General features: G+C 44.1%; 1 protein-coding gene across 2 annotated transcripts in view; it reads right to left on the bottom strand.

The window, feature by feature from the left end:
* Positions 1–257: 257 nt before the first annotated feature.
* The window catches only part of KYNU (kynureninase), a 75,439-nt gene continuing 55,596 nt past the window's right edge, over positions 258–20,100 (bottom strand). The window contains exons 10-14 of one of the 2 annotated variants that reach the window (XM_069982661.1): positions 15,101–15,174; positions 12,425–12,477; positions 9,610–9,695; positions 1,884–2,114; positions 258–508 (exon numbers count right to left, since the gene is read on the bottom strand). In XM_069982661.1, the coding sequence (XP_069838762.1) occupies positions 362–508; positions 1,884–2,114; positions 9,610–9,695; positions 12,425–12,477; positions 15,101–15,174 (591 nt within the window). In that variant the 3' untranslated portion in view covers positions 258–361. Of the gene's footprint in view, positions 509–1,883; positions 2,115–9,609; positions 9,696–12,424; positions 12,478–14,059; positions 14,175–15,100; positions 15,175–20,100 lie in introns of those variants that run through there. The other variant, XR_011364511.1, reaches the window with a different exon arrangement.

The raw sequence follows: 20,100 nt of genomic DNA, 5'->3' as shown, positions 1-20,100 counted from the left end.
CATCTTACTGATTATATAAGGGGCGGGCATACAGCACACTGAGGTGTAGTGGTGCTAGAGCCCAGGGAATGATAGGCCCCGCCTCTTTCACAGTCCAAAGAAAGTTTTTTTTTTATTAAATTAAAAACACACACACACACAGGCAACAAAGGTGTATTTTGAATGCTGTTTTGACATTTATCCAGCGGAGCTTTATATTCATCATAGCACATTCTGAGCTAGGATTGGTTGCCTGAAACAATTATGGAACGATGGAATAAAATAAGAACTTTTTGCCTTTATTTTTTATATCATAAATACAAAAAAAAAATTTAAACATCTGTGAATGAAATATGTAAAATAAGTGACAGTGAGTAAAACTTTACTGTTCTATAACGTTGCTATCTGGTGAGTTTCTAACAGAGGCCAGAGCTTCTCCCAAAATTTGAATAAACCTGAAGACATCATGGAAAGTGTTGTAGAGAGGTACCGGTGCGATCCGCAGACCATTGGGCTCACGCAAGTCACACTGCAAGAGAAGACAAAACATCTGAGTTTTAGTAAATTTTAGAATATTTGCTTTTATCACCGGACAGTCATTGACGCTGGTGGGACACTGATGCAGCCGGTGACTGGCTGAGCAGGGCGGTTCCTGCAGGAATCATGTGTCATCTGGACCAAGAAGAAGAAGTGTCGAGTTGGACGGGACCAATCAGAACAGAGGATGTGTTGGACTGGGGTAGGAGAGTATTTTTTTTTAATATCACATTTTTCTTAAGACACATTGGTTTAATATTAGAGGGACTTTTAAAAATTAGAAAAACACATCTTTTTTTTTAACCAAAACAGTGCCACTCTTGTTTACAGGCTGTTTGTGGTATTGCAGCTCAGTCTATTCATTTCCGTAAAACTGAACAGCAATACCAAATGCAATCAAAGAACAAGTGGGGATGCTTTTTCTGGTACAAACAAGAGGTTTTTATAATTCTGCATAACCCCTGTAACTTCACTAGGAAATAGTCAAAAAAAGTTTATTATTTTTCATTATGAGAAAGCTTCAGGGGATTTTTTACACTACTTTTATACTGATTGATATGAAGGGGGTAAAAAGAATGGAAATTCAAATGCCATTGTCTTGTTCGTTGTTGTTGCTCTTCTTCTTCATATTATTTATTTTTGCTGTTTTGGTGATGAAATGGGTATTCCGGGAGAGTTTTTTCAAATCAACTGGTGTCAGAAAGTTGTACAGAGTTGTAATTTATTTTTATTTAAAAATCTCAAGCCTGCCGGTACTTTTCAGCTGCTGTATGTCCTGCAGGAAGTGGTGTATTCTTTCAAGTCTGACACAGTGCTCTCTGCTGCCACCTCCTGTTCTTGGCAGTTCCATCTTGCAGCTGTATTTAACACAAAGGAGCACAAAGGGGGGTGGGGGTGGAGATCTGGAGATCACTAGAGGGCAGAACCCCCAAGTAAGTTTTAATCGGAGAACCCCCTTTACAAATAATACCCTTTTATAACAAATGGCAACCTCAAAGTACCGCTAGAGGCAGGATAGCATCGGAACGCTCAGACCCCGACTGATCAAAACTTATGTATCTCTCTGACCTATCAAAAGTTTTACTTATTGACAATGCCCATTTAAATTTCTGATCTTCCCTTTGTTATTTTAGCCAATTGTTAAAAAATCATAATAATTTCCTTCAAAATGAAAAAAATAAAAATAAAAAATTACAATGTCATCCGACAAAGAAATACAAGCGAGTCAACATTCCCTAAGTGGAACGTTTGGCAAAACTTTGTAATCTTAATGTGATTACCGGGTCAAGTGCAATTTTATTAAATAAAAAAGCTATTGACATTGTTAATTTGCAAACACGTCTCTGACAACGGACAATATCACGTACCGCAACGCCTCTCTTTTCGAGTTCTTTGTAAACAGCTTTTATAGGCACGGAAAAAGCCAGGGAGAGCTGACATCCCCTGTCTTCAAAGTGAGAGGGCGTGATTATTTTTGCATAAGGTTTCTTGGGTTCAGCCGTATTTTCACTGTAATAATGTTTAATTAAATACTCCAGATAGCCGGTCAGGAGAACGGACTTTTCCCGTAAGGCCTTCATGCTGGTTTGATTGAAAACCTGTGAAGAAGAGAGAGGAAAAAAAAAAAATTAAAATGGAAATGGAAAAACAGAATAATCACTTAGATAGAAAAAGCTCCATTTACAGCTCAGGGAGCCGCCAATAATAAAGTAACAGAAGATTATAAAGTGCGGTGATGAAAAGTACAGCTGCCCAGGTGGGAGGAGAAATACGCGACTCGTCCACCGTAATAACGTGTAATAATAACAATTACTGTAAATGGGGCACAGCCAAGCCGGTCATTTGCTTCATTGTGATATAACAATGTTTTCTCCCTGAACTGCAAGTAAACTTGGTGCCTTATCTTTACTTGTTGAGTTATCGTGATTGATAAAAAAAAATAAAAAATGCACATAGACGAAGATAGCCCAGTGATGTAGCTGTAAATTAACTCTTTGTTGTCCTGTTTTGATGCCTCATCTCCCTCTACCCCCCCCCCCCCCCTTCCCTCTCCAGAGAAAACCATGAAGACAGGGGGGAGAGCTTCAAACTGCTTTTCATGAAAAAAAATCATTTTTTGGCTAATAAATCCAATTACAAAGTTTCTTAAAATTACCTGTACTATTGATTTCTGCAAAAAATAAAATAAAATAAACAACAGTGACACTTTAACGCTCTCGGTGTCAGGCAGCATGGCACTTTACAGGGCGGAGGAAGGAAACCCTTACCTTCCTTGGCAGCCTGTGCATCCCTGCTATGTAATGTCCCAGAGCAGGTGTGACCCTACTGTCCCAGCACACCTGTTGTCAGGTACTATGTATGTTTCTGCTCTGGGCTGAAGGTTTGCACTTTACTTTCAGCCACTAGGCATCTCACTGTTCCTTATGTACTTTGCGCAGCTGAAGGAAGTATAAAGGGTTAACTCTGCACTTCACTGTCATTTTAATTTTTTTTGCAGAAATCAGTACAAGGAATTTTAGGTACTCAAAAAGCTGTTTTGCCCACTCACTTGCTACAGGGCCTCATAGCAGTCCCGTGGTCTGCCTAAATGGTGGCTACGCCACTGAGACACATCTGTCCGGTTTTACGGCCCTTTTAAAAAGAATGATTATTAGAATGATGCCGATTCGGGCAGATATCATCATGTGTAATAAAGACAACAAGGAGCCAATCATCAGCTCATTGTTGCTTTTCAATGTGTTTTAAAAATCATCGCCCACCGGCAGTGCATTGCTACATGCAAATGATGTGCGGCCAATGGCTGATTACAGTGTAAAGAACATAATAAAGATTAATACTTACCTGTTGATGTTTCTCCGATATCCTGCTGTCTTGTTTAAGGGATTCTCCGCTCACCTCAGCTGCCTCAGGCACTTCCAAACCCGTCTCAAAAGTGACAGACTGCTCAGCTGATCACTGGCTGTGGCATTGTCCTGTCTAAGCCAATGATTGGCTGATTGTCCTGTCATTTCAGAGACGGAACCGGAAGTGTAAACTGCAGCTGTGGTGACCAGGGAATCCAATAGATAAGGTTGGAGGACACTGGAGAAACGTGGGGAGGTAAGTATACGTCTTCATTATTTTACATTAACGCTTATGTGTTGCACAATAATCGAGCCGTATAATAGGCTCTAGAAGCAAGTGCTGATCTAACAGATTGGCACTTTCTAACCAAGGATATTGGGTCGTGTCATATGGCCCTTACAGGGAAACTAACAGCAAGTTAGAAGACTCTAGCCTTGCCTGCTGTTAGTTTCCCATAGGGCCAGGAACGCTGAAAGTGAAGGTAATTTTTTACCTTCATCATGAGTGCTTATATCCTCCAATATATGGAATGTGAAGGGGGTGAGTTGTACTACAGGCCTCAGTGGACTAATCTAACCCTCTTCTGCTCCATTTAAGCACTTTGGGAATTATAAGCTGTTTATGAGAGCTGATCTGTTTTGGCACTCTGATGATCACACATCGATGACCTATACTGATAGCCATTCAAAGGGGGTCAGCTCTTGAGAATTTCATGTGCAGTGACACGGGGTGCTAGGTGTTAGCAGTGGGCTAGGTTGTAGTGTACCAACTAGGGACTTGTCGCGGTTTGAGATAATCGAACAGTGGAAAATCTTAGGTTTAGTGATGAGCAAATACTGTTCGATCGAATATCTATAGTAAGGTATTCTATCTATTGAATATTATCGAATAGTTCGCTGAATATTCGATAAATATTCGATAAGCGTTCAAATTCCCCAGCTTCCGGTTTTTACCTCCAAGAGGTAGATGTTTTTTCAATAATCGAATACTTGTTCCCATGGACTTTAATGGGATCGAATATTCGATCAAATATTCGGGAGATATTCATACGAATATTGAATATTCGAATATTTCACTATTCGCTCATCACTACTTAGGTTCTATCGAACTGGAACCTTGCTGAACCTTCCGCATTTGATTCCTGATGCCTTCCTGGAGACAGGAGACAGTCTGGGTACCGCCTGGAATTCCGGGATTCAGCCTAGGTAATAGGCTGTATTCCGCCAGAATTCCAGGCGGGGTCAAGAAGGCATCAGGAATCAAATGCGGAAGGTTTGGCAAGGTTCAAGTTCGAGGGAACCTAAGATTTTCTGCTTTTCGATCATCTCTAGTCACAGTGGCCAGAAGTGGTATTGGCCCCCCAGATACACTGACACATGGGTTTTGAGGTAAAGGTTAGGCTTGTATTAGACTTGTAAAAAAGGCTAGCGGGCTACCGAGGGGTCCTTTGTCTAATTAGTAATAGAACTCTGCCAGGGTGATTTGACTGAAGAATGCTTGATAGAAGAGCTACCCGTACTCATGGTTTGGAGAATACACCTCTTGCCAGAGAGATCAGAGTGTGCCAGTTCTGGTAGCACGGGTCCCGGGCTTGCACAGCTGAGTGTAGCTAACCAATCAAGATTACCCGAGATGACGAATACCAATGGAGTACTTTGGCTGTGAAGTGCAGGTGAAGCTGTAGTGGTAGGAATGTCCTGACTTGAAAGAAGAATAGTCACCCCAGACATAGGCAAGGTTGACCCTTAGTAGTACTTACCCCTCCTTAGGCTTTAGCATTGCATAATAGAACAGGAAGGCCAATTAGCTAGAAGTCCTCACTATAACCACCTCTAGGATGGAAGACACCCACCTGGAACAATCAGGGAGCTTTATAGGAGAAGATTGGAATAATATGCCATTGGTGGGCAACTTTCTGGAACGGGCTTAACCTGGGTGTGTGATAGGTGGAAGTGTGTGAATAGGTGGAAGCACAAGGATTGGTAAATAAAGTGGCAAACACATCAGGACTAGAGATGAGCGAACCAAGTTCGGAACCGGATTAGCGGTGGCTGCTGAACTTGGATAAAGCTCTAAGGTTGTCTGGAAAACATGGATACAGCCAATGACAACAGTATATCCATGTTTTCCACATAGCCTTAGGGCTTTATCCAACTTCAGCAGCCACCGCTAATCAAATGCCGAAAGTTCGGGATCGGATGGACTCGAGCATGCTCCAGGTTCGCTCATCTCTAATCAGGACACAAGTGCAGTGTTAACCTATTATATTCCCTTCAGCAGTGCTAAGTACACATGAGACACTGGTGGAGAGTCAAATGCCGACCTTCAGCCCAAAACATAGAAATACACATAGTACACACCTGACAACAGACAGTACTGGCACAGTGGCTCTGGAACACTAAACATGCATACCCAAAGAATACGGAACACCAGGTACTTGCTGACTTGTCTATTTATTTAGGAAACTCTCTTGCACCATTTTTGGCAGTGTTTTCTACACAAATCTTACCAAACTATTCAGTACTTTATAGATCTGTGCCTTAAATCAATTTGGTCAATGGTTATGGCCTTATGAACTGTTTTAAGGGGTTATCCAGGCTTAAATAAAAATGACCACTTTCTTACAGAAACATCACCTCTCCTATCCTCAGTTTGGGTGTGGATTTGCAGCTCAGTTCCATTGAAGTGAATGAAGTTTAAGCTGTAATACCACACACAACCTGAGGACCGAGGGGCACTGTTTCTGCAACAGAGTAGCTGTGTTTTTTTTCTATCTTTGGATAACACCTTTAAGGATGCTTTGTGGATGTCTGTGTATGAACTGGGACAGAATGGAGGTCCAAGACTACTACAGTCTGCTCTCAGACTACACCACTATGACCAATATGGAAAATGATGAAGAAGATGTGTCTGTCTTCCAAAAAAAAGGCGTCTTTATACCTCTCCATCACCAATCATCCCATTGCTCATTGATGTGATGCTTTATCGGAATGTTAAGTTAATTTTTAACTTTTCCCTATCCAAACTTTTCCCTATCCCTATCTAGAAGCAAGTAAGCAGAAAAAGTGATGCACTCGGCTCTCTCTGGCGTCTCCCTAGGAAAGAATAGAGTTGTGGGTCACATGCCGTACATCCACCTGTATTCATAAGAAAGAAGCCGGGGGCAAATATGGAGATTGGTGGTGGTGGTGGTGGTGGTGGTGGTGGTGTGTGTGTGGGGGGGGGGTACAGAGGTCGACCCCCGCAATCTCTTTTTTTTCCACTATCCTATGGATAGGCAAAAGGTAATTTTTCCCGGACAACTTCTTCAACGTAACCCAATGCATAATGTATATTGTAACGCCCTCGCCTCGCTGTTATCCTCTTGTACTACATAATATGTATGTGACTTTTATTGTGCTGCGTTACATCTATACTTGTCAATAAAGCTATTTCCCATTTAAAATCACATTCTAAAATCTAAATATTTACACATCAAATAATCCCTGCAAGTAAAATAGACAATAACAATGGGACAGAATCCACCTTAAACTCCCTTATACAGCAAGCCGCCGAGCCCGTTCTAAATTCTCCGAAATTTATTCTCGCAGCATTAAAGCGTTGTGGATCCATTTCCTTGATTGCACCGGGAGCTGGGACTTAGCTGGTAACGGTTAGATCCATTTTGCTGAGGTTCTACGGCAGCAATTAGCATTCGGAAAGCCTAAGTCACCGTGCCAAAAAGGGTAAAATCAGCCATAAAAAGGAGAATCACTGAGCTCTCGACTCATCGCTGGAGACTCCCCGCAGCGGATTTAATGACATAGACACATAGCAGCTACGTGGTGACATAAGTTCATAAATGAAAAACCCTGTAGTCTCACATTGATGAACTAAAAGCAAAAGGAAAAAAAAAAAAAAGAAGGGAAAATATGATTTTTATAGAGTCTTTACAGTGAGGTACTTTGTGCAAATGAGCCCCCGGTGTGAAATCTTCTATCTGTACTCGGATTCCCAGGTCAAATTTGCCTAATTTAGCAGCGAAAATTCATGTAAAAAGCTTTCAGGATTTGGCTTAACAGCTTCTGTTGTTACAGATGAAGCATTAAGTTACGATGTAGAAAATGATACAAACAATCAGCGTTCAGGAACGTTATAAATGGCTCCGCTCTAAAAGCATTCGGAACTCGATGAGTAGGGAAAGTTCATTTGTTTTACTCGTGTCCTTGAGATTTTTTATTGCGCCTCCGCCGGGACGTCCGTCTTAGAGGGATTTTTTTTTAATGCTGCAGATTATAATTTTTATTTTAATTGTTTATTGTATAGAAATAGGTTACATGGACATTATATCGTATAATTGTCAAAATGTGTTGGGTGGGTTAAGAGGGGGGGAGGGACAGGGGGATTGCTGAGAACATCAAAGAAGTTGCACCCAAAACCCATAAGCGTCACCTTGTGCAGCCAATCAGATCGCTCAGATTCCTTCTGCTATGATTTTTGTAAATGAGTTGCCAGGTTTATATGTTTTATTTTAATTACTATGGGTGAGTTTATAAGTTTATTGCCATCTGTTGATGACAAGTGGTATAGCAGGACTTATTAGTTTCTAGTGAACTGGCAGTGAGATGTTAGAACTATAAGTATAATTGTTATTTGTTGTATTGCTGAGTATGGCTTCCTCTATAAGTGGAAGGGGGAAGAAGGGTTCATAGGCTTCCTCTATAAGTGGGAGGGGGAAGAAGGGCTCATAGGCTTCCTCTATAAGTGGGAGGGGGAAGAAGGGTTCATAGGCTTCCTCTATAAGTGGGAGGGGGAAGAAGGGCTCATAGGCTTCCTCTATGAGTGGGAGGGGGAAGAAGGGCTCATAGGCTTCCTCTATAAGTGGGAGGGGGAAGAAGGGCTTATAGGCTTCCTCTATAAGTGGGAGGGGGAAGAAGGGCTCATAGGCTTCCTCTATAAGTGGGAGGAGGAAGAAGGGTTCATAGGCTTCCTCTATAAGTGGGAGGGGGAAGAAGGGCTCATAGGCTTCCTCTATAAGTGGGAGGGGGAAGAAGGGTTCATAGGCTTCCTCTATAAGTGGGAGGGGAAAGAAGGGCTCATAGGCTTCCTCTATGAGTGGGACGGGGAAGAAGGGCTCATAGGCTTCCTCTATAAGTGGGAGGGGGAAGAAGGGCTTATAGGCTTTCTCTATAAGTGGGAGGGGGAAGAAGGGTTCATAGGCTTCCTCTATAAGTGGGAGGGGAAAGAAGGGCTCATAGGCTTCCTCTATGAGTGGGACGGGGAAGAAGGGCTCATAGGCTTCCTCTATAAGTGGGAGGGGGAAGAAGGGCTTATAGGCTTTCTCTATAAGTGGGAGGGGGAAGAAGGGCTCATAGGCTTCCTCTATGAGTGGGAGGGGGAAGAAGGGCTCATAGGCTTCCTCTATAAGTGGGAGGGGGAAGAAGGTTTCATAGGCTTCCTCTATAAGTGGGAGGGGGAAGAAGGGCTCATAGGCTTCCTCTATAAGTGGGAGGGGGAAGAAGGGTTCATAGGCTTCCTCTATAAGTGGGAGGGGGAAGAAGGGCTCATAGGCTTCCTCTATGAGTGGGAGGGGGAAGAAGGGCTCATAGGCTTCCTCTATAAGTGGGAGGGGGGAAGAAGGGCTTATAGGCTTTCTCTATAAGTGGGAGGGGGAAGAAGGGCTCATAGGCTTCCTCTATGAGTGGGAGGGGGAAGAAGGGCACATAGGCTTTCTCTATGAGTGGGAGGGGGAAGAAGGGCACATAGTTTTCCTCTGAGTGGGAGGGGGAAGAAGGGCACATAGGCTTTCTCTATGAGTGGGAGGGGGAAGAAGGGCTCATAGTTTTCCTCTATAAGTGGGAGGGGGAAGAAGGGCTCATAGGTTTTCTTTGTTCAAGCAGCTATTAAACAATATTTATATAAAAATACAAAATAATACAAATGCCTGAACTCAGCCTTTCCTCTCTTATACTACCTTCAGATACATGTAGCATACACATTGAGTCACACGCATGATGTCTCTCAACACAAATCTATGCACCTCTAGCTCATTCCTCCATGGGCTCTTCTTAGTATTACACATGAGCTGCAATACCTGACACAAACAACCAAAAAATGTCGCTGTTTCTGCAAAAAAGAAACAGACCTTTTTCCTCAGTTCCACATCTTTCCATTTTAAGTAGTCAGTGCTGTACCCAAAGTCGTCACTGGACGAGAGATTTTATGCAAAAATAGCTTGTAACATGGGATTTTCTATATTTAACCATTTACCTCCAGACTTGCATGCAGGGAACACACCAATAAAATCGGGGGATTGGATAATCGGAAGCCGTCAACACCTTGGCTCAATTGTAATTCTGGGGAAAAACAGCAAAATATTAATTATTATCATCATCATCATCATCATTTAGTATAGTGTTAAACAATTAACCAACAAACAAACATAGGCTATGTTGAGACGCTGTATGAGACCAGCCATTCCGTGACCCGGTCGAATTCCCCACTGCACACAATGGATCGTGTGGCCAGAGCTGCTCGCTCCACTCTGTGCACTGACAGGGTTTTCTGCGGCCGCTATTCATTGAATAGTGGGCGCAGAAAACTGACATGTCAGTTTCTCACGGCGCCGCTAGGGATCCCGGCTGGAGTGGGTACCATGTGTATACACTCCAACCAGGACTCCCTCAGCATGCAGCACAAGGAAAGTTCCATACTAATCACGGCCGTTGCAACAACGACCGTGATTACTGCGGAACTTACGTTGTGTGAACATGGCCATACACTGTAAATAAATTGTCATCCCTTATATCCAGGGCTGCACAGACAGTGATATGGGCCCTTAAGTCTCTTTTAGAAACTCCAAGAAGAGCAGGTGGCGCATCAATAACACATACTCACCTCTCCTCACCTCTCTCTCCAGCACTTATCTTTACTGCTGAGAATACTGGGGGGGGGGGGGGTAATGTGTGCTCTGTATTGGTTTAGAGGGTCGGAGACAAGTATTCGTATGGGCTGTCGGTCATTCAAATGTTTGAGGTTGAGCCACAAGTCGCACTTACAGATATGGTCTGGGCATGAGGCAAAGACTTTTGTACATGTGATTGTTTATCCCTCTTTGCAATCTCTCTCAAGTACAACCACTATTACCAAAATAGTGATTTGGGTGTTTAGAGTCTCATCCGGGGTCTATAGATCATTAGACAGAGCAGAGAGAAGACCTCAGCTATGTAGTCACTGATGTGAGACTCAGACTGATCAAAACTTTTTGCATGTTGCTAGGACATTGCCCATTTAAAGGGGTATTCCTACAAAAAAAAATCTTTCAAATCAACTGGTTTAGAAAGTTATATAGATTTGTAATTAACTTATGAATTCTCAAGTCTTTAAGTACTTCAGCTGTTGTATGTCCTGCAGAAAGGGGTGCATTCTTTCACAGTTCTCTCTGCTGCCACCTCTGTCCATGTCAGGAACTGTCCAAAGCAGTAGCAAATCCCCATAGAAAACCTCTCCTGCTCTGGATAGCTCCTGCAAAAGAACGCTGGTTGACCTCAGGGAGATCAACCAAAACACCGCAGAGACACCATCACGTGTCTCAACGTCAGTGTATTCTAGAACACTGCCCCCTGGGAAATCAAATATGCAAAAGAACACTGCAGAGACACCATCACATGTCTCGACGTCAGTGAACTAGCCAGACCTTTCCTCCGGAAAGGAACAACCAAGCCAAAGGCGTTCTCCAGTCAAGGAAACCACCTCAGCAAGGTATCCATCCACAGACAACTGTTTCGGGTCATTGCTCCCACTAGCCAGAAACCTACTCCACACTGATGAGGGGCAAAAACCCCGAAACAGCTGTCTGTGGATGGATACCTTGCTGAGGTGGTTTCCTTGACTGGAGAACGCCTTTGGCTTGGTTGTTCCTTCCCGGAGGGAAGGTCTGGCTAGTTCACTGAGGTCGAGACATGTGATGGTGTCTCTGCAGTGTTCTTTTGCATACTGGATAGTTCCTGACATGGACAGAGGTGAAAGCAGAGAGCACTGTGTCAGACCAAAAAGAATACACCACTTCTTGCAGGACTTTCAGAAGCTGATAAGTACTGGAAGACTGGAGATTTTTGAAAAGCAGCAATTAAGGATTAGGGATTGTTCATACTGGGGCCATAAGTCCCTTGTAGCGATAGGCCTTTGGAAACTGCCTCAAATTACCAGATTTTTTAGTCTACTCTTGCTCTTCTCAGTCTGATCCACTGGGGAGCAACTGGGCCCCTGAGCTGTGCCAACACATGTCAATGAATTTTGCTGTGATTTGTACACGCTGGTTCCGCACAAATCAGTGTTTTTAATTTTTTTTGCTGCACCCTGAAAGTCAATAAAAAGTAAAACTTCCATGTAACTTTAAGGTCTCTACTGCAGCCATTATCCTATTTTAACTTAGTGCAGATGTAGCAGAGCTGAGTTTGTCATGTAACGTCTCTTATAAAGAATTACGTCCAGGCTTACACCTGTATACAAGATGATGTCAGAAGCATGGGGTTGTCCAGGTGCTTCTTCCAAAAAAACAGCACCACACCTGCCCATTGAAGTGAATTGGACTAGGCTGCAATACCACACCCAACCTGCAGACAAAGATGGCGCTGTATTTGGAGCAAACTCTTCTAAAATAAAAGTACTGCATTCCTATAAAAATCAACAGACCACACACTGTAACAGCAAGGAGAATTAGGCGACATGACAAACTCATCCCTGCTACATCAGTACTTATAGGGCTCAATCTGACACATTTGACGGGACTTATGTTAGTCTTAAAGGCCTTGTACAAGACTGGCAACCAGACAAATGTGTATCTGAGGTCTTAAAAACAGCAATGTTTCTTCCATACAGGAATGACAGGTCCATTTAAAGATCAAGGCGGAAAACCTAAGTGCAGAGTCGGCTGCTGGCCCCGGACATCATGAAGGATTAGCGGAGCGGCCGTCTTCCTTGCCCTGGCTGTGCGCTGAATGAAATGATGTGCTGAGCACGTTGTTTTATGGAGACGCTGCCACATTAAAGGCCGGGGATGTTTTATCAGAACACAAGTACGTACTGTTCTCCATGCTGAATCTGGATCTGAACTCGTGACCCCACCAGCCGACCAACCTGGAATGAAAGGGAAATAAAAATCATTATCCTCAATTACCGCAGCCGCCGAATGAGCTCATTCCAGACAAACACTCGCTACTGTATGTAGAAAACAGCTCGTGGGCTCAGCAGGCGACAGCCGCAATGTTTTGACATTACAGAGACGATATAGCAGAGTTCAGATCAAACATCGCAGCGTGAGATACTCGGGAACGCCAACTTACAATGACTGACCAGAGAGAGAGGGGGGGGGGGGATATGGAAGACGACGAAGGTCGGAGGGGCCGCGGCCTGCACCGACCTCTGGAGTCATAAAAGGAGAAGGCAAAATGAACCCGGCCCATAGACCAACCAAGCGTATAAGAAAGATGGTACATGGCTATGATGTAGTAAAGGCCCGTTACGGCCGATAATCGTCCCGTGGAATAGAAGGCTGATCGCTGCAGTCGTTTGTCTTTCAATCATATTGAAAAACAATCGACTGTGATAGCAGCGATCTACTGCCATCACTTCGTGGAATAGGAGTGGTGGCAGCAGGCCGCCACTATCCTCTATGGGCTGCCTGGACGATCTAGCGATCACCCGGGCAGCCCCCTCGCAGCGGGGGAGGAAGAGCAAACGACCGCTGACAGCGATGATTTGCTCCTCACAGTCGGCCCGTGGAATAGGGCCTTAAGGATACCTCTGATCCTGGACCTTTGCTATAATGGAAGGCCATCGCAAGGGTTAACTTGCACTGTGTCTTTCTGTTGTGCACACTTGTGATGTTTTGTATTATTGAACCTTTTTTGTTATGTAATGTGTCTTTGTTATGTTGACTATAATTGCACTGTCCCGGCACCATACTCTGAAGGGGTTAATACAAAGCCAAGTTATGACACAAGAAGCCGCTAGTTTTTCACTGTTGCGGTGAGATAGTGTGCAGTTTTGGGAGGGAAACTTTTGGAGGGAAAAAAAATAGACCTTTTGTTGACCCTTTCAATGTTGTTTTTGACTAGAAAGAAGCTGTTGTGTCATTCCCATAGACTTGTATGGAAACTCAATACAAGTCTATGGTAGACTAAAGTTTGAAACATTGTATCTATTTAGGCTGTTCTTCTCCACTTCAGTCGACAACTAGAAGGTTCTAGTTTTCTTACTAAACACTATAAAAGGAGGAGTCAGTGAGTAGCCTGTTCTGCATATAGAGAGTATAGGGGTGGAGAGACTCTGCCAGACCACACAAAAGACAAAGAAGAAGACACTGACTCTACAGACCCTGGGTCACCAGTCATTTGTCCAGAGCACAAGGCTGCAGAAACCTAGAAGAAGAACGCTAGCTTAGGCCTTTTCGTTGCAGGTCGAGACTGGAGAAGCCGGCTCAGTGCTTTGCCTGTACTGTTTTGCACCCATAATTTCTCCAGTAAAGAAGCTGCTGTTTCCTGCCAACCCTGACTCTCTGGACTTATTTCCCATTGGTGTGGACAACGCCTTACCAGCTCTTACAGAGAGCAGCAACACATGGTGACACCTTGACAGTGCCTAGGGGACCAGCATTGGGACCCCTTCAACCCCGGACGCTGCAGTAGAAGTGCAAGGTACAAAGAGGGATTTATTTTACCCAGTATGGGGCTGTACAAGGATCTTGATGATCAGCGCTCGTCTGCAGTGCCTTCAGAAGGCATGAGCAGTCACATGACCAGGCCGCACTAAGGATCACTGTATTGTTCGGGGGCCTATTGAAAAATTAAAATTAAAATATATTGCTATTGAGTGCACATCCCCTGTTTACACATATACAGTATTTTAGAGCGGCACAGAAGATGCGATCAGCCGAGGATCAGGCCTATTCCTGCTCCTCGGTTGATCACTGACACTTTTACGTGGCCGATTATCGTCCGAAAGAAGGCATGTAGTGTAGCGACGCTTCTTCCCAATAATCGGCCTGTGTAAAAGGGGCTTTAGGGTACATTCAAATCTACACGATCTATCAAAAACATTAATGTAACATAAAAGCGTTATCCAGGAATAGATAAAGCACAGCTACAGTACTTTCTTAAGAAAACAGCGCCCCCCCCCCTGTCCTCAGGATGTGTGTGGTATTACAATTCAGCTCCATTCACTTCAAAGGAACTGAGCAGTAAAGCCCATACCCAAACCAAGGACAGAAGTGGTGCTGTTTCTGTAAGAAAGTGCCATGTTGCTTTTTTTTTCCTTTTCTTTTTTTTTTTTCAAGCCTGGACAACCTTTAAAGAAGTATTCCCATCTGGAGTAGTTATGCCCTATCCTTAGTATCCATAGGACATAGCTCAGAGAATGCAGGGGGTCTGATGCTGGGCTACCTTTATAAGTGATTATGATACCTCAGCGCCAGATATGTTTTCATAAAAAGAACTCCCATATGGAGCCCTTCATCCAGAGTCATAGATTACCCCCCTACAGTCCAATGCAATATACTGCCATCTTCTCCACTGCACTGCTGGCAAGATGCAGGATTACAGGGGTAGCCTTGGGGTTCCCTAATGGCATATTGCTGTATATGCCATTAGTTGTCTCACCAATAGCTGACCAGTCCAGCTGACTGGAGGCGTAGCCGCATGGTGCTCTCCTAGAACTGTATGTTTGTCAGGGTCACAGCAGTTAAAACAAGAATAATACATACGATGGTTTAATGGTGCTAGAATGCTTCTCGTGGATGAACGCTCCAGCCAGTCCTCCAGCCCCGGAGTTTAGATACTGCAATACACAAAAGAATTATATATCATCTAAACCACAGATGAGCAACCCTCCCAAAATTCATTTCAGATACTCTGAAGAGTCCCGTATGACCCTCGGAGGTCATGCTGAGCTATTACTCTGAAGAGTCCCATATGACCCCTTGAGGTCATCATACTGAGCTATTACTCTAAAGAGTCCTGTATGACCCTCTGAGGTCATCATGCTGAGCTATTACTCTGAAGAGTCCAATATGACCCTCAGAGGTCATCATGCTGAGCTATTACTCTGAAGAGTCCAATATGACCCTTGAGGTCATTATGCTAAGCTATTACTCTGAAGAGTCTTATATGACCCTCGGAGGTCATCAAACTGAGCTATTACTCTGAAGAGACCCATATGACCCTCTGAGGTCATCTTACAGAGCTATTACTCTGAAGAGACCCATATGACCCTCTGAGGTCATCATGCTGAGCTATTACTCTAAAGAGTCCCATATGACCCTCTGAGGTCATCATGCTGAGCTATTACTCTGAAGAGTCCAATATGACCCTCTGAGGTCATCATGCTTAGCTATTACTCTGAAGAGTCCAATATGACCCTCTGAGGTCATCATGCTGAGCTATTTCTCTGAAGAGTCCAATATGACCCTCTGAGGTCATCGTACTGAGCTATTACTCTGAAGAGACCCATATGACCCTCTGAGGTCATCATACTGAGCTATTACTCTGAAGAGCCACGTATCACCCTCTGAGGTCATCATACTGAGCTATTACTCTGAAGAGTCCCATATGATCCTCTGAGGTCATCATACTGAGCTATTACTCTGAAGAGTCCCATATGACCCTCTGAGGTCATCATACTGAGCTATTACTCCGAAGAGACCCATATGACCCTCTGAGGTCATCATGCTGAGCTATTACTCTAAAGAGTCCCATATAACCCTCAGAAGTCATCATGCTGAGCTATTACTCTGAAGAGTCCAATATGACCCTCTGAGGTCATCATACTGAGCTATTACTCTGAAGAGTCCAATATGACCCTCTGAGGTCATCATACTGAGCTATTACTCTGAAGAGTCCCATATGACCCTCTGAGGTCATCATACTGAGCTATTACTCTGAAGAGTCCCATATGATCCTCTGAGGTCATCATACTGAGCTATTACTCTGAAGAGTCCAATATGACCCTCTGAGGTCATCATACTGAGCTATTACTCTGAAGAGACCCATATGACCCTCTGAGGTCCTCATACTAAGATATTACTCTGAAGAGCTACGTATCACCCTCTAAGGTCATCATACTGAGCTATTACTCTGAAGAGTCCCATATGACCCTCTGAGGTCCTCATACTAAGATATTACTCTGAAGAGCTACGTATCACCCTCTAAGGTCATCATACTGAGCTATTACTCTGAAGAGACCCATATGACCCTCTGAGGTCCTCATACTAAGATATTACTCTGAAGAGCCACATATCACCCTCTAAGGTCACCATACAGAACTATTTGCTCAATTAGAAAAGTTTCAGATTTATTAGAATTTTTGGGGAAATATGAACAAATTTGCTTTGTTCCAAATGAATCTTCTGAGTTATGTGGGATCCGGGGGTGGTGTGTGTGTGTGTGTGGGGGGGGGGGGGGGGGATTGTCATCTTAAAAGGGAACTCTGGATAAGAAAAACTTGTTTTCTATTAAAAGTACATTAAAAGTTATATAAATGTGTCTATACAATGTATTACCGTATCTGTGCGGTTCTGCCACACTGGTAGCTGATAGACATCCAGGAGGTGAAAAAAATGGCACCTGTGCCAATTCGCATTGTTTCCTGCTCCTGCTGCTCTCCCCCCTTAGGAGACAAATATTCCATGCCTCTGGCTCACATTGTGTGTGCTTGCTGAGATTAGGCTGATGATGCAGACAGGGGGCAGGGCGTGATGTCACAGGAGGCTTGGCTGGATCCCCCAATCCCCTGAGTGATTCACCATCTCTGACCAGCCAGAAGCAGGTGTTGCACTGATTTCTCTAACTGTGCAGAAATGTGCAGTGAAATTAGGGCTGTGTTTACACATGTTGGAATGTCATTGCAGTACTGCAGCGCATTCACAAAAATGATGCAGTAACACAAGTACATGATGCTAAACAGCAGAGAGGATCAGCGCCTTATTGTGGGGCTCAACTTCAAAAATAAAAGATGCTTTATTATAATATGTGCGAGGAAATGAAAAGAAAAAAAAATCAAAAAGTTGTTTACTTTATTCCAATATCAGCGTTACAGCTAGATAATACAGCGTGCTGTGTGGTGTTACAGGTAGAGAATACAGTGTGCTGTGTGGTGTAACAGGTAGAGAATACAGCGTCCTGTGTGGTGTTACAGGTAGAGAATACAGCGTGCTGTGCGGTGTTACAGGTAGAGAATAGTGTGCTGTGTGGTTACAGCTAGATAATACAGCGTGCTGTGTGGTGTTACAGGTAGAGAATACAGCGTGCAGTGTGGTGTTACAGGTAGAGAATACAGCGTGCCGTGTGGTGTTACAGGTAGAGAATACAGCGTGCTGTGTGGTGTTACAGGTAGAGAATAGTGTGCTGTGTGGTTACAGCTAGATAATACAGCGTGCTGTGTGGTGTTACAGGTAGAGAATACAGCGTGCTGTGTGGTGTTACAGGTAGAGAATACAGCGTGCCGTGTGGTGTTACAGGTAGAGAATACAGCGTGCTGTGTGGTGTTACAGGTAGAGAATAGTGTGCTGTGTGGTTACAGCTAGATAATACAGCGTGCTGTGTGGTGTTACAGGTAGAGAATACAGCGTGCTGTGTGATGTTACAGGTAGAGAATACAGCGTGCCGTGTGGTGTTACAGGTAGAGAATACAGCGTGCTGTGTGGTGTTACAGGTAGAGAATACAGGGTGCTGTGTGGTGTTACAGGTAGAGAATACAGCATGCTGTGTGATGTTACAGGTAGAGAATACAGCGTGCTGTGTGGTGTTACAGGTAGAGAATACAGTGTGGTGTTACAGGTACAGAATACAGCGTGCTGTGTGGTGTTACAGGTAGAGAATACAGCGTGCTGTGTGGTTACAGCTAGATAATACAGCGTGCTGTGTGGTGTTACAGGTAGAGAATACAGCGTGCAGTATGGTGTTACAGGTAGAGAATACAGCGTGCCGTGTGGTGTTACAGGTAGAGAATACAGCGTGCTGTGTGGTGTTACAGGTAGAGAATAGTGTGCTGTGTGGTTACAGCTAGATAATACAGCGTGCTGTGTGGTGTTACAGGTAGAGAATACAGCGTGCTGTGTGGTGTTACAGGTAGAGAATACAGCGTGCCGTGTGGTGTTACAGGTAGAGAATACAGCGTGCTGTGTGGTGTTACAGGTAGAGAATAGTGTGCTGTGTGGTTACAGCTAGATAATACAGCGTGCTGTGTGGTGTTACAGGTAGAGAATACAGCGTGCTGTGTGATGTTACAGGTAGAGAATACAGCGTGCCGTGTGGTGTTACAGGTAGAGAATACAGCGTGCTGTGTGGTGTTACAGGTAGAGAATACAGGGTGCTGTGTGGTGTTACAGGTAGAGAATACAGCATGCTGTGTGATGTTACAGGTAGAGAATACAGCGTGCTGTGTGGTGTTACAGGTAGAGAATACAGTGTGGTGTTACAGGTACAGAATACAGCGTGCTGTGTGGTGTTACAGGTAGAGAATACAGTGTGCTGTGTGGTGTTACAGGTAGAGAATACAGCGTGCTGTGTGGTGTTACAGGTAGAGAATACAGTGCTGTGTGGTGTTACAGGTAGAGAATACAGTGCTGTGTGGTGTTACAGGTAGAGAATACAGCGTGCTGTGTGGTGTTACAGGTAGAGAATACAGTGTGCTGTGTGGTGTTACAGGTAGAGAATACAGCGTGCTGTGTGGTGTTACAGGTAGAGAATACAGCGTGCTGTGTGGTGTTACAGGTAGAGAATACAGTGTGCTGTGTGGTGTTACAGGTAGAGAATACAGCGTGCTGTGTGGTGTTACAGGTAGAGAATACAGCGTGCTGTGTGGTGTTACAGGTAGAGAATACAGCGTGCTGTGTGGTGTTACAGGTAGAGAATACAGCGTGCTGTGTGGTGTTACAGGTAGAGAGAATACAGCGTGCTGTGTGGTGTTACAGGTAGAGAATACAGTGTGCTGTGTGGTGTTACAGGTAGAGAGAATACAGCGTGCTGTGTGGTGTTACAGGTAGAGAATACAGTGTGCTGTGTGGTTACAGGTAGAGAATACAGAGTGCTGTGTGGTGTTACAGGTAGAGAATACAGCGTGCTGTGTGGTGTTACAGGTAGAGAATACAGTGTGCTGTGTGGTGTTACAGGTAGAGAATACAGTGCTGTGTGGTGTTACAGGTAGAGAATACAGTGCTGTGTGGTGTTACAGGTAGAGAATACAGCGTGCTGTGTGGTGTTACAGGTAGAGAATACAGTGTGCTATGTGGTGTTACAGGTAGAGAATACAGTGTGCTGTGTGGTGTTACAGGTAAAGAATACAGCGTGCTGTGTGGTGTTACAGGTAGAGAATACAGTGTGCTGTGTGGTGTTACAGGTAGAGAAACAGCGTGCTGTGTGATGTTACAGGTAGAGAATACAGCGTGCTGTGTGGTGTTACAGGTAGAGAATACAGCGTGCTGTGTGGTGTTACAGGTAGAGAATACAGCGTGCTGTGTGGTGTTACAGGTAGAGAATACAGCGTGCTGTGTGGTGTTACAGGTAGAGAATACAGCGTGCTGTGTGGTGTTACAGGTAGAGAATACAGTGTGCTGTGTGGTGTTACAGGTAGAGAATACAGCGTGCTGTGTGGTGTTACAGGTAGAGAATACAGCGTGCTGTGTGGTGTTACAGGTAGATAATACAGTGCTGTGTGGTGTTACAGGTAGAGAATACAGCGTGCTGTGTGGTGTTACAGGTAGAGAAT

This window comes from Dendropsophus ebraccatus, chromosome 9 (genome assembly GCF_027789765.1).
Source record: "Dendropsophus ebraccatus isolate aDenEbr1 chromosome 9, aDenEbr1.pat, whole genome shotgun sequence".
In the NCBI taxonomy this organism is placed as follows: Eukaryota; Metazoa; Chordata; class Amphibia; order Anura; family Hylidae; genus Dendropsophus; species Dendropsophus ebraccatus.
Note: the sequence above shows the minus strand (reverse complement) of the source record. Positions and strands in the feature narration are given on the sequence as shown.